Genomic DNA, 14,386 nt, shown 5'->3' on the forward strand with positions numbered 1-14,386 from the left:
TGATTTTTGGAAGGTATTAAAAATATATGGTGTAGGAGGTAAGCTGCTAGAAGCAGAGAAGTTTTTATCAAGGGTGTAAGGCATGTGTATGAGTAGGAAGAGAGGAGAGTGACTGAATCCCAGTGATGGTCTGTCTGTGGCAATGGTGTGTAACATCACCATGGTTTTTAATCTTTTATAAATGCAGTGGTTAGGGAGGTAAATGCAAGAGTTTTGGAGAGAGGGGTGAATATGCAGTGTGTTGGGATGAGAGGGCCTGGGGAGTGAGTCAGTTGTTGTTCGCTGATGTTACAGCATTGGTGGCTGATTCGAGTGAGAAACTGCAGAAGTTGGTGACTGAATTTGGAAAAGGGTGTGAAAGGAAAAAGCAGAGAGTAAATGTGAATAAAAGTCGGGTTATTAGTTTCAGAAAAGTTAGTTTGGATGTAAGTTTGAATGGAGAAAAATTGGAGGAAGTGAAGTGTTTTGCATTAGATATCTGGGAGTGGACTTGACAGTGAATGGAACCATGGAAGTGGAAGCGAGTCATAGGGTGGGGGAAGGGGCGAAGGTTCTGGGAGTAATGAATGATGTGTTGAAAGAGAGAATGTTATCTCGGAAAAAAAATGGGTATTTGAAGGATTAGTAGTTCCAATAATATTATGTGACTTAATATATATATTGGAGCGCAATCCTGCACTTTTTGTTGAAAATACATAAATCCAGCTGTTTTCACAAATCTCCATTTCAAAACCAGGAAAAGAAGGTATCGAGTACAATTTGTCTGTATTTATTGGTTTCCAAATAACATTTTATTTAATCACAAGGCAACACACAGTAAATACAGCACTGCTATAAATCTGCTTTGCTTCTCTTCTGTAATGTACAGTAATAAATCATCCTGTTCACAAAACTCGTCTGGGGCTAGGCTTTGCCATTCAGTTTACCATATGACAACTCTATAGTAAACATATATATAATGTTTCAGTGTGAAAACTAAAAGTTAAATAACTAGTAATGGAATAAATTTCAATTTCATACATTTGAATTTAACAAATTAAGTAATTCTGTTTGATTGATGATCATATTTAGAAAAATAAGTTTAAACTACAGGTATACAGTCTCACAGCATGAAATCAACCAAAATGAAACAGCAACTTAAAATGTTAAATTATTGTATAAATCAAATAAAAAAAAATGGCTATTCCTGATCACAGAAGTTTCATTCGGTCTTCATTAACAACTGCAATACATGCCAAATATGAGTTTAAGATATCAATCTTTTTCTAGAAAACAGCCAGGGATTTAAGGCTGATCATTTCTCCATAGCTACATAAATCCTTGTTTTAACAAATCTAAAACCACATGGGTGGAAATCGGGATATTCAACTCCATAAATATTTGGAAAATTCTCTTGCGTGCAATTATATAAATGGCAGCTATACACGTTTAAAAGTTACTGCCAGTAAATATATTCCTAGCACTTTATTTCCCTCTGCACTATAAACACTCAGCTGACAACTTGAGCACCAAACATATGAAGTTTAATATTTCAGAATTAACTACACTATATTTCAGGCCCTTTGATATCACAAACTCATGACACATAACTGTTTGTTTTTTATGGATTTAATGCCCTGAATTTGGAAGCAAAATGTAATAACAGCCTAGCTTGTTTTCTTGGCAATATAATTGTGTATCTGGCTCAGCATCACAAGAGTTTAAGCTAAAATAATGTTAAACACCTATGCCGGTGTATTTCTATATAAAAATTTTCAATCTTCCAATCAAAACTGCTCCATTTGAAAAAAGCAAACCCCGATCAAACTTCCTTTTACAGAATCATTAACTCTGTGTTTAAACCATATTGATGTGCTTTTGGCTGGGGTCCTTTGCCCCTAAAGTTTTACATAAAGGTGACAATTCAAACTTTGAGGGATAACTGCTCAAAAACTACAAGAACTCATAAAACAGGACTCATCACTAGTGTAAGCATTTTAGTACAGTATGTGTGTATGTATATAGGAGTGTGTGTGTATTCACCTATTTGTACAGTACCGGCAGAGAGTTCTCCCATCTCTTGAACTTCCTCACTTCTCATACATCTTCATGAATTTATGTATGCTTTCTGTATTCACAATTTTGTTTATCACTCATGTTTGTGTGTATGCATGCATGTGTGTGTAATTTCCTATTTGTACAGTACAGGAAGGGAAGTTCCACACTCTTGGAGCCCCATCTCTGGTGTAAAGTGCATGTGTGGTATTTTCTTATAAAACTGATAAGAGATCAATAAGGAATGTGTTGTTAAGTACCATCTCTAATATATGCAAAACAGATGAAAAAATTCATCGTGTAACTTCCTTTACATAGCCATAAACTGTGAAACAAATGTGAGTACTTGGAAAAAAAATTCTTCCATATTCCCTATATGATGTGAAAACAACCCTCATATAGGGCATCAATATTGCAAGCTCACCATAAGTTAAACTCTGAACATCTATACAATAAATAAATTACACTATCAACCATATATTACATTATAGAAATATTCAACTATAGGTTCTGGAATGTGTAAGGAATGGAATAAGTTACCTACAATATCACATTAGAACCAATTAAAATGCAATTGCAATAATTATATACAATGGCTGCTTCTAGCTGCTGTTCCTGTTTTTGCTAAATATGAAATATCTAGGTTTTTAATTAAATTAGTTTCTTATACAACTCTGTCATGGAAAACATAAAAATAAAGAACTATTTATCGGAAGAGATCTTTATGTTGAAGACAGCATAAAAGAACAAATACATATTTCAACATGCAATATTTAATACAAAAGTCTCATTTTGCAGGGGCGTAACAATGTGTTCAAAATATACATGATCTGTGTAATTCCTTTCCTTATAAAGCTATACCTACAATCATGAAGACTTCGTACACTTACTTTTACTAACAACAAAAAGCGAACCTAATTCCAACATCACAATTGGAAGAACAACATGGCCAAAGCAGGAGTACTGGGAGAGACTGGTAGACATGTCTTTACAACCTGCCATGTTGTTTCCACAATCAATTCCACACAAATGATGATGAGTATGAACATGGGGTTACCATCTCATATTAAATGACTGAGGTATTTCAAGCCTCAAAGTTGAAAGACCCACTCACTTTACTTAAAAGACATGATATGATTAATAGCAAGATGCCTTCTTTATCATGATAACTAGTTAGAACTTTATATTCATAAGATGTATGCTGAGGTACTTCTCTATTTCTCACTGTTTAATTTCTGCATTGTTACAGTCTAGTATAGTCCTTCAAAAGAATTTCATGGTGTGCTGACAAATGCCATGCAACACACCAAGGCAAAGAGAAATGCTATTATCAAATTCCTGAATACTTCAAGGAATCTTTAAAACTCTTTCTGCTTGGTACTAGGTACTTTATCTACATCATAACAAACCTGTACAGGTTAATTAAACCTTTTTTAACATGCCAAGAGGAAGAGCATCTGGCAGCTCAACATCTTCCAAGTGAATGCTTGATGGGTTGAAGGGAAACCGTACTGGGAAAGCAAACTTGGTGTTCATAAGCAGAGTTGCCTGTAAATTAGTAAGAAAAATTATATAAACTATTATTCACTTCTACCTCATTGCAGTCTTATACATAATGAACTTGCTATGAATGGATACAGGGTGGAGAAATTGTGCCCCTCCCAGCATTTTGCTTTTAAAAGAACTGTCCACCATTTCATTACAAGTTCCAACCTCCTCCCAAACAATTAAACATTGTACTAACCAACCTACTGTTACACAAATGGTACAAAAGTGCCACTTACCTCTTCTTTTGCCCCAAAGATTTATAAAACCTTCCTGTCCTTAATCCTAACCTATGACAACAATCCCCTTACTAACTACATCCAACGCATCCAGATTCATTTGTCCTTCTGCTCATTCCCAACCTCACCAATTCTTCAATATCCATGAATTTGTTTATGTTCAAAATAACTACCTGCCAGGAACATACTTCTCTCTGCATGTACAAAAACTCATCATTTTCATTCACACATCATACTTCCTATCCTTTAAGATATCTTTCACCTTCTCATTAGCATTATGTCCCATTTTGTCTCACCCAATATTCTTTATGAACATGTAATTGCTCCTAATGTCTGTTCATTTAAGCTCTGCCTAATTCTGTTTCCCTCATGGAAGCATATGCTTCTTTACATATTAGTCCTCCACACTCTTGCAGTCCACTCAGACAATTCTATAATTTACATATCCATGCCAAAATAATTTCCCAAACTCTGTGCCCATAAAGCCTTTCCTTTCCAGTCCTAAACATAAACCTCCTCTTTCAACACTTTGTTCATTTGTTCCTTCACCTCCTCCCACACTCTCTTACCTAACAACTGTGTTTCTACTACTCCAAACACATCCAACCTTAAGTATATTTATCAATTCTCCTCTCTTTCCTTGCCATTGACAATAAAATGCACTATCCTCCTCCTCCCTAATTCCTGACCTTCCTGACCCTAAGCCCTTGCTACTGCTAAGTTCTCTTCCATACTCACTTACTAGGGGCCCAATGAGTGGGGAAGAAACTAAGTGCAATGTGACAAATAACCCTTCTGCAGAGGTTCTTTTTCCTTGTTTTATTAAATATTTATGTATTGATTTTACTTTGTTGTTATTTCCCGCATTTGCGAGGTAGAGCAAGGAAACAGACAAAATAATGGCCCAACCCACCCACATACACATGCATATACATACACGTCCACACACGCAAATATACATACCTATACATCTCAACGTTTACATATATATACACACACAGACATATACATATATACACATGTACATAATTCAAAAGAGCGTGGTTGAGAGAGCAGAAGAGGGTGTTTTGAAATGGTTTGGGCACATGGAGAGAATGAGTGAGGAAAGATTGACCAAGAGGATATATGTGTCGGAGGTGGAGGGAACGAGGAGAAGTGGGAGACCAAATTGGAGGTGGAAAGATGGAGTGAAAAAGATTTTGAGTGATCGGGGCCTGAACATGCAGGAGGGTGAAAGGCGGGCAAGGAACAGAGTGAATTGGATCGATGTGGTATACTGGGGTTGACGTGCTGTCAGTGGATTGAATCAGGGCATGTGAAGCGTCTGGGGTAAACCATGGAAAGCTGTGTGGGGCCTGGATGTGGAAAGGGAGCTGTTGTTTCGGGCATTATTGCATGACAGCTAGAGACTGAGAGTGAACAAATGAGGCCTTTGTTGTCCTTTCCTAGCGCTACCCCGCACACATGAGGGGGGAGGGGGATGGTATTCCATGTGTGGTGTGGTGGCGATGGGAATGAATAAAGGCAGACAGTGTGAATTGTGTGCATGGGTATATATGTATGTGTCTGTGTGTGTATATATTTGTGTACACTGAGATGTATAGGTATGTATATTTGCGTGTGTGGACGTGTATGTATATACATGTGTATGGGGGTGGGTTGGGCCATTTCTTTCGTCTGTTTCCTTGCGCTACCTCGCAAACGCGGGAGACAGCGACAAAGCAAAATAATAAAAAAAAAAATAACATAATTCAAACTGTCTGCCTTTATTCATTCCCATCACCACCCCACCACACACAAAATAACAACCCCCCTCCCCCGGCATGTGTGCGAGGTAGTGCTAGGAAAAGACAACAAAGGCCACATTCGTTCACACTCAGTCTCTAGCTGTCATGTAATTATGCACTGAAACCACAGCTCCCTTTCCACATCCAGGCCCCACAGAACTTTCCATGGTTTACCCTAGATGCTTCACATGCCCTGGTTCAATCCATTGGCAGCACGTCGACCCCGATATACCACATCGTTCCAATTCACTCTATTCTTTGCACGCCTTTCACCCTCCTGCATGTTCAGGCCCCGATCACTCAAAATCTTTTTCACTCCATCTTTCCACCTCCAACTGGCTCTCCCACTTCTCCTCGTTCCCTCCACCTCTAACACATATATCCTCTTGGTCAATCTTTCCTCACTCATTCTCTCCATGTGACCAAACCATTTCAAAACACCCTCTTCTGCTCTCTCAACCACACTCTTTTTATTACCACACATCTCTATTACCTTATTATTACTTACTCGATCAAACCACCTCACACTACACATTGTCCTTAAGCACCTAATTTCCAGCACATGCACCCTCCTCCGCACAACTCTATCTGTTGCCCACGCCTCACAGCCATATAACATTGTTGGAACCACTATTCCTTCAAACATACCCATTTTTGCTTTGCGAGATAATGTACTTGACTTCCACACATTCTTCAATGCTCCCAGAACTTTCACCCCCTCCTCCACCCTATGATTCACTTCCGCTTCCATGGTTCCATCCGCTGCCAAATCCACTCCCAGATATCTAAAACACTTCACTTTCCCCAGTTTTTCTCCACTCAAACTTACCTCCCAATTGACTTGTCCCTCAACCCTACTGTACCTAATAACCTTGCTCTTATTCACATTTACTCTCAGCTTTCTTCTTTCACACACTTTACCAAACTCCGTCACCAGCTTCTGCAGTTTCTCACATGAATCAGCCACCAGCGCTGTATCATCAGCAAACAACAACTGACTCACTTCCCAAGCTCTCTCATCCACAACAGACTGCATATTTGCCCCTCTTTCCAAAACTCTTGCATTCACCTCCCTAACAACCCCATCCATAAACAAATTAAACAACCATGGAGACATCACACACCCCTGCCGCAAACCAACATTCCCTGGGAACCAATCACTTTCCTCTCTTCCTACACATACACATGCCTTACATCCTCGATAAAAACTTTTCACTGCTTCTAACAACTTGCCTCCCACACCATATATTCTTAATACCTTCCACAGAGCATCTCTATCAACTCTATCATATGCTACATACAGATCCATTTGCTTTTCTAAGTATTTCTCACATACATTCTTCAAAGCAAACACCTGATCAAAATACTCACTCCATCTCCTTCTCACATCACCAATACTTGTTATCACCTCCCCATTAGCCCCCTTCACTGAAGTTCCCATTTGTTCCCTTGTCTCACGCACTTTATCTACCTCCTTCCAAAACATCTTTTTATTCTCCCTAAAATTTAATGACACTCTCACCCTAACTCTCATTTGCCATCTTTTTCACCTCTTGCACCTTTCTCTTGACCTCCTGCCTCTTTCTTTTATACATCTCCCAGCTTATACAGGTTAACATTATCATACATGACCTCATTATTAGTTTTGATACTGCCTTTACAAATTGTTCTTGGCCCATAGACAACAAATGTACTTACCTGAGCTTGTTCACCTTCAGCCCGTTCCTGGAGTTTTGCCTGAATCTTGTGAATGAAGGTTATGGGGACACGTTCTTCAAATTCATCCGCAGGTGTGTACAGGTTGAGTATCTTGATAATCTGTGAGGAATTACTTCATGATTATATTTTCCTTATTCAACAGATAAAAAAAAATAATAATAATCCTGGTGAGAGATGTTTGACTACAACTATGTCTGTATAAAACTATGTTCTCTTTACAATAATAACATCTCAACTATGTTCTATTTGTTAGCCTGGCACCTCCAATAGTAAACTACCAAAAATGTTAGTTAAGAATAAATTAAAGTTTTTGTTTCATCATGCCTCACCATATGTACAACAGGTCAAAAGCCCTACACCACTGCATATCAGTGAACTGTAGCAATTCTTCTGTTTTCAAAATTATGAGAAAGGCAGCTAAGGAAGGCAGGATCAGGATGCTGGAAATCCTACCCTCCAGTATTAACTTTTTAAAACTGACTTTCCAAAATGGGAACAAGCCTTAGGAGCTCAGCAAGGTTTGTTCCCTGAAGGCTCAGCTGCCTTACCTTGCTGAGGTGAGCAACTATGAAATACATTTTTCCTAATGTTAGTGATATCCCCATTTTCATGAATAAAAAAATTACTATTATTCTTGGGGTGGAGAGTTGATAATGCAAGTCTTGGAGTGAAGGGGAGGTCTGTAGTCTGTCATGGACAGGGTTGGGGGCTGGAAAATGTCATTTTTTCTCAACTGATGACATGGTGTTGGTGGCAAATTTGGATTAGAAACTACAGTAGCTGGTTTCTGAATTTGGAAGAGTGTATGTGAGAGGAGAAAATTGAGAGTAAATGTGAATAAAAACAAGGTTATTAGGCTTTGCATTGGAAAGGTGTTTGAAAGGAGATAACTTTAAGGAAGTGGACTGTTTTAGCCTTTGGATCTGATAGGGAATGAGAGCTGAAGTGAACTAGATAGCAGGTGAAGGGCTAAGGTGAGAAGTGTGTGGGGAAAAAGCTCGCTGTCAGTAAGGGTAAAGATAATAATGTTTTGTGGCAAAGTTTTCTTGATGATGTATGGATGTGAGGTGTGGTTCCTAGATAAAAAAAAAAAAGTAAAGAATAGGGTGGATGTGTTGGAAATTAAATGTTTCGGGACAATAGGAAGATCAAATGAGAAAAGGAAAGGTAAGAGAAAGGTGTACTAGTAAGCGGAATATGAATAAGAATACTGAAGGTGTGCTGACATATAAAAAGAATAAGCAAGAAAGAATGACTAAGAGGATCTCCATATCGAAAGTGGAGAGAGGAAGAGCAAGGCAAAAATCAAGGAGAGAGAATAATAGAGTGAAAGAGGCTTTGGGTTCCTGGGGCTTAAGATCAGAGGAGGGTGGGTGGCATGCAAGGGATTGAATGAAATGGATCAATGTGGTATACAGGGCCAATGTGAAAGGAATGCAGAGGATGTGAGCTGTGGAGAGGCAAAGAGGGTGAAATATAAAATTTTCAGGTGGTTTGGGCATGCAAGATGGAGAGTTTACAAGGAGAGTGTATGGTAGTATGATTAAACCTGTGATGCAGGGAAAAAGAGTGGAGAAGTATTGTGGGGAGAGAGATCGACGAAGAATGCATAAAATGGTGTATGTGAGGAAGGCATGTAATGACAGGGATAAGTGAAGACTTGCCATGGCCACCCCTTGACTGGAGTTTCTGGAGGGAACAGGCATCAGAGACATAGATGGATGGATAGATATGCTAACGGTAAGTTGAACAAGAGCATATGAAGTGGTCATGGTAAACCATGGAATATTCAGTGGGATATGGCTGTGGGTGGTGGCTCTGGTTTCAGTACATTCTACATGACAGCTAGAAAGTGAATTCAAATGGGGCTATTGTTCATCTGTTCCAAATGCTTACTTGCTAAGGTGGGGGAAGCAACTGTGTATAAAAAAAAATTAAAAACAAAAATTATAATAATATGGTTAAAGCATATGTTAGACTGTAAGTCAGTTGATAACTCCACTATGTACACCTTTAATAAATGTTATGTATCTAAATTTCACCACAAAATGATTATGTCCCTTATATAAGTCAATAAATAAAAAACATTAATTACAGCATGGTTGACAGTTCTTACCAATGAAATTATTAGTTTGAAGATATTACTTCAGAATACTATATTGTGTAATTGGAAATAACCAGGCAGGTAGAGTACAGCACTTCTTAACTGGGAACAGTTTTAGATGACAATAACTTTGGGGTACATTGACTTTCAATATCTATTGAAATTTGTTTGATATGCAAGCCCCCCCTCTCCCTCACATTTTAAGAACTTTTTAAGAACTGTATCTGATAGCCTTGACTGAAAGCTAACTACTGACCTGAGACACAGTAAGTTTGTCACACATGTCACATATGGAGTGGACATCATCGTCAGTCTTACGAGCCTGAAGAAGCTGAGCAGCTTGGATGATGGGAGCAAGTGTGTCTGTAACTCCTGATTCATGGAGTCGCATATCACGTGTCCATTGTTCCAGGTGACTTAGGTTATAACGGATCTGCATACCTTTAGACCAGTGACACATGTCTTTACGTAATAACAAATTGTTCAAAGACCCAGCACAGATGAAGTAAAAAATCTGAAATATAAGAATTACTAATTATACTAACATTTTCAAATTACTAAATCTCATATGAATTTATCTGAGAAAACCATACATACACTTAAGCAATTGATTCTAATGAAAAATAAAACTAGAAATGTGTTCATGAAACTTATGCATACATCTTATGGAAGGCCTCCAACCTGTAATCCACTTTCAAACAAAATGGGTTTTGAGTTCATGGAAATGTCTTGGAAAGAATGAGATGAATTATGAGATACTAGTATTCATTCAAGGCTAACTGGAGGGAAAAATCAGTAGAAAAATGCATTAATACATATGTTCTATACATTTATCTCTCTCTTGCTTTGATCACTCTAGGAATTTCTCAGGAGGAGTGACCATAGCACAAATCTTCAAGCTGCCTTATCCAAACATTCCTCAGAAAAATAAAATCTCCTTCTCAACTTCACCAAACTTAAAGAAGCATAAACAACTAATACAGAAGATCCAGAGAAGGGCAACAAAGATGGAACCAGAATTCAGAAACCAGAATTCAGAAACTAAGTTACAGGGAAAAGCTAGATGCCTTAAATTCATCCGCTATGGAAATGGTAATTTTATCAAAAACTGAATTTTAAACTAGTCTGATGATAAACAATACCGCCTCGTATAGCCTCATTCTTTCCTAATCATTTTACATAATCCTATTAATAACAAATATGGGGAGGAAGGATGGAGCATTAGGTAGACACATTAGATGGTAGTAGTAGTCAGTAGGAACATTAGGTAGAAGCCTCTGCAAACACAGTGCTAGAGTTGCCCTGTCAGAGGCCTGTTAAGGGTGAGGCACTAAAGGATAAGAAGCAGGAATGAAGTCCACCAGTTATGGTGACTATTGCCGTGTCCATCCCCTTGAGGGAGTTCCTGCTGGAACAGGCCTCTGATATATGAAAATAGAAGCTTGTTTGAAAAGAAGTTCAGAAGAACTTTTATAGTGCATGTGTATTAGGTGAATGATCAAACTGTGTGGTGCAACTGTGAATGTGGAAAGCACAGACTCATTTCTAAGATTCAAGCTGTCTTCTCTGCACTCTATATTCTACTACTGTAGTTAGCTCCTAAAATGATGCATCCAAGATTCAAGCTGTCTTCTATGCAGGTTATATTCTCCTACTGTAGTTAGAGGACCAAACTAATTCAGGAAATTTTTTTTACCCATGTCTTTTCTCAAATCATACGTCTACAAACTTCACTAATAATACTGGAAGCTCCCCTCACATGCTCATTTCAGCAGTCTGCATCCTAGAGCTGTCTGCTCCAATGCATTAATCACCCTTTTATCTAGCGCTTTCTTAACAACTTGAATGCTTTTGGTGCTGAAGATCTAGAAATACATTACAGTGGTGGTGAGGGCACATGTAGATACATCCCCAAATTTTCCACCCATGACTGGGTAAGCCCATGCTTTCTTAAGGCATACATACATGCCATATGTCACCTACAACTCTAATCAGACCTTGGAAAATCTGCAAGCCCCTCAGCTAAGCATGGATCACCATGGTGGCAATGTCATATACGCACTTTGGCGATAAGCTGATGATGCATATATGCAGATTCAAATTTTTCATCCATGTCTGAGTAAGCCAGTAATTGCTAGAAGTATGTATAGTTGCCATACATCACCCATAACTCTAGTCAGGTGTTGTCTCCATATAAACTGAGGAAAGTGCTAAGCATGTATATTTAAGTGAAGGCAGCAAATGCCAAACTGAGGTTGCTGGATGTGCACTATTGCACAACAAGATTTTAATGCCTAGCAAAGACAAAAGGTTTAAATGCTGGATTTGAATGGATGGGGATAACTAAATACTTCTTTTAATACTTCAAGTTTTGTTTGTCCTGCTAAGATTTTTCTACTCAGGTCAGCACTGAAAGGGCTAAGTGCAAAAATCTAGTCTACACACCCTCTTCCTTGTTTCTTCATCAACAAGGGGCTCCCTGATCCTTTTATGTGATCAATCACTTTATTTCTTTACCTCTCTCTTCATCCAATGATCAGACACTTTACTACTTTTCCATCCTTCCATATGCACTTTTCAGACCCATTCTACTGGATTTTCACCAGTCTTGAGATTGAGAATCTTGCTTACCACTTACTATACATACTCTAGCTTTTTCCATTTTTAAAGAACATTATTGTTCTCTTTAATTCCTCCTTCCAAGTAAAATAGAAGGAAACAGAAAAATCTACTTGTGTATATCTCCAACACCCTGATATCCTTGGAAACTCCCCTTAGAAGGGTGGTTACACCAGAGAAGTCTTCAGGCTGCATCCCAAGTAGGATCCCTCCCTTAAACCTTTCTGGGTTGTTGCATTCCACTTTTGTAACCCAAGATACAACTGTATCCTCCTTACTCATTTCCCTCTACATTGCTCCTGTATGTTTTCATCATCCTATCAATATAAATCTTGCCCCAAGGTACCTCTCTTCATACACTCTTCTTTTCTCCGACACTCCACATCTACAAACTTGATCATAAGTTGCTTTGTCTCATCTATTAATAATGCAAGTATTCTTGTAATATGAATACACTTCACACCAAAAGGCTAAGGCTGGCAGAATAGTCCTTCCCTAATCTCCAAGGACCCAAATACTGTACCTTCCTTCTCCTCGATGGCTCTCCTATATTTCTTTTTCCAATCTAACATGTTTATTTCTTAACAATATCAAATAGTAAAGGTCTTTAATCTCTTCCAACAGTTCACTACTATTCCTAACCTTGTACTTTAGCTCACTTGATTTATTCTATCTAAATTGCATTACAAAATTTTCCACTTTATTCTTCCTCCATTACAAAAATTACTTTAATCTTACTTGCATTTACCCTTAATTTCCTTGACCTAATATCAACATCATATACAATTTAAGTTTGTAATTTTTGTTAACTTGGCTATCAAGGAGGAGGTAGTCACTAATGACCAGATCTTTATATCCAAATCAAGCTTTGCTCCTTATCTTCCTACTCTTTGTTTCACATCACTAATCCATCCAATTATAAAGTGAAAAGCCAGGGTGGCATCCCAAAGGCATAACTTATACAGGAGAACATCAAGGATAAATAGAGTAATCCAAACACAGGTGAGGTGTTTGATGATAGTGCACAATGGCTAAACATTTTCATTAGAGCTATCCGCTACAGAATGTTGCTTTTAAAGAGGAGGCAGCCAATGCTGGCTAAGTGGCTGCTGGAGAATTTATGAAGTCATGATTCCGTGAAGCCACTGAAGAGCTATTATGAATGGAATTGTGATTTTTTCACTAAGATACTAACTCGAAACCCGGATAGAACTGTTCAATATGTGCTTTCAAATCACCATAAACAGAAAGAATAATCATTACGAATGTTAATAATGTCTTCTAAAGCTATCTACATTATATGTGTGAAGACTGATGTGGAAAAAAATATCATGTCCCTAACCCTAAACTGACCAGTAACCAAGTCCCAAAAATTGAAAAACTGAGAGACCTGAAGGCAGTGGAGAAACAAAACAGAAAAGCATTTTGTATGACTTGCCATTATCAGTAGTCTTACCTGTCTGAAGACCTGAGTGATGAGCTCAGGATCAGTACCAAACATGGCAAGCGTACGATAGAACTGTGTTAATTCTTTGAGCAGAAGATCTAGAGCCTTCTGAGGTTCCACTGGGGACTCTAATTCACGTGCCAAACTTCCAGCTCGACCTGGTAATTAAGAAAAGATATAGAAATTACAAAGTTAGCTCAGAGCTGGAGAAAAGCATGTTTCAAGCTTGATTTCTCACCTGCCCTCACCTTTCATGCAGATCTTTTGTAAGCTGCCTTGTTACACTAAGTAAGAAACGAAATCATTACTAATTATGCTGAAACATGTTTGGAGCTAGCAAAAATTCAACTATAATGTGTTGTGAGGGTGGTCAAAATGTCAGCTTGAACCCATGTAATCACTGGCTAAACTGTAGCCACATAACACATTTAACTATGAAAACATGCCCCCTTCCTCTCAGTATGTATACAAACACACACAAACACACATCAACAGAATATTAAAAGGTATCAACCCACACAAGGTTCAAGGGCCTAACAAAATTTCACTATACGTGCAGAAGATATATGCAGATGAACTAAGCAAACCTTTTGAAATACTGTTCAAGATATCGCCAGAGAGAGGCAAAGTACCAAGGGAGTGGAAAATGGTGAATATAAAACCTCGCAAACGCGGGAGACAGCGACAAAGTATAATAAAAATAAATAATATAAAAAAGGAGACCAGGAAGAGGTACTGAACTATACAGACTGGTTTCACTGATGAATGTAGTCTGTAAGATTCTGGAAAAAAAGATAACCACAAAACTGACAGATTAATTTCTACAAAGGAGGAATTATTAAGCGAGAGACAGCATGGTTTTAAGAAAAAGAGGTAATGTGTAACAAAGCTC

At 38.1% G+C, this 14,386-nt stretch overlaps 1 protein-coding gene across 9 annotated transcripts in view; it reads right to left on the bottom strand.

The window, feature by feature from the left end:
• Positions 1-753: 753 nt before the first annotated feature.
• didum (dilute class unconventional myosin) overlaps positions 754-14,386 on the bottom strand; it is a 245,874-nt gene continuing 232,241 nt past the window's right edge. For all 9 annotated transcript variants that reach the window (XM_071659554.1, XM_071659556.1, XM_071659553.1 and 6 more), the window contains 4 exons: positions 13,504-13,652; positions 9,685-9,942; positions 7,304-7,423; positions 754-3,582 (listed from right to left, as the gene is read on the bottom strand). In XM_071659554.1, the coding sequence (XP_071515655.1) occupies positions 3,457-3,582; positions 7,304-7,423; positions 9,685-9,942; positions 13,504-13,652 (653 nt within the window). In that variant the 3' untranslated portion in view covers positions 754-3,456. The remainder of the gene's footprint in view (positions 3,583-7,303; positions 7,424-9,684; positions 9,943-13,503; positions 13,653-14,386) is intronic.

The sequence above is a fragment of the Panulirus ornatus genome, chromosome 68, assembly GCF_036320965.1.
Source record: "Panulirus ornatus isolate Po-2019 chromosome 68, ASM3632096v1, whole genome shotgun sequence".
In the NCBI taxonomy this organism is placed as follows: Eukaryota; Metazoa; Arthropoda; class Malacostraca; order Decapoda; family Palinuridae; genus Panulirus; species Panulirus ornatus.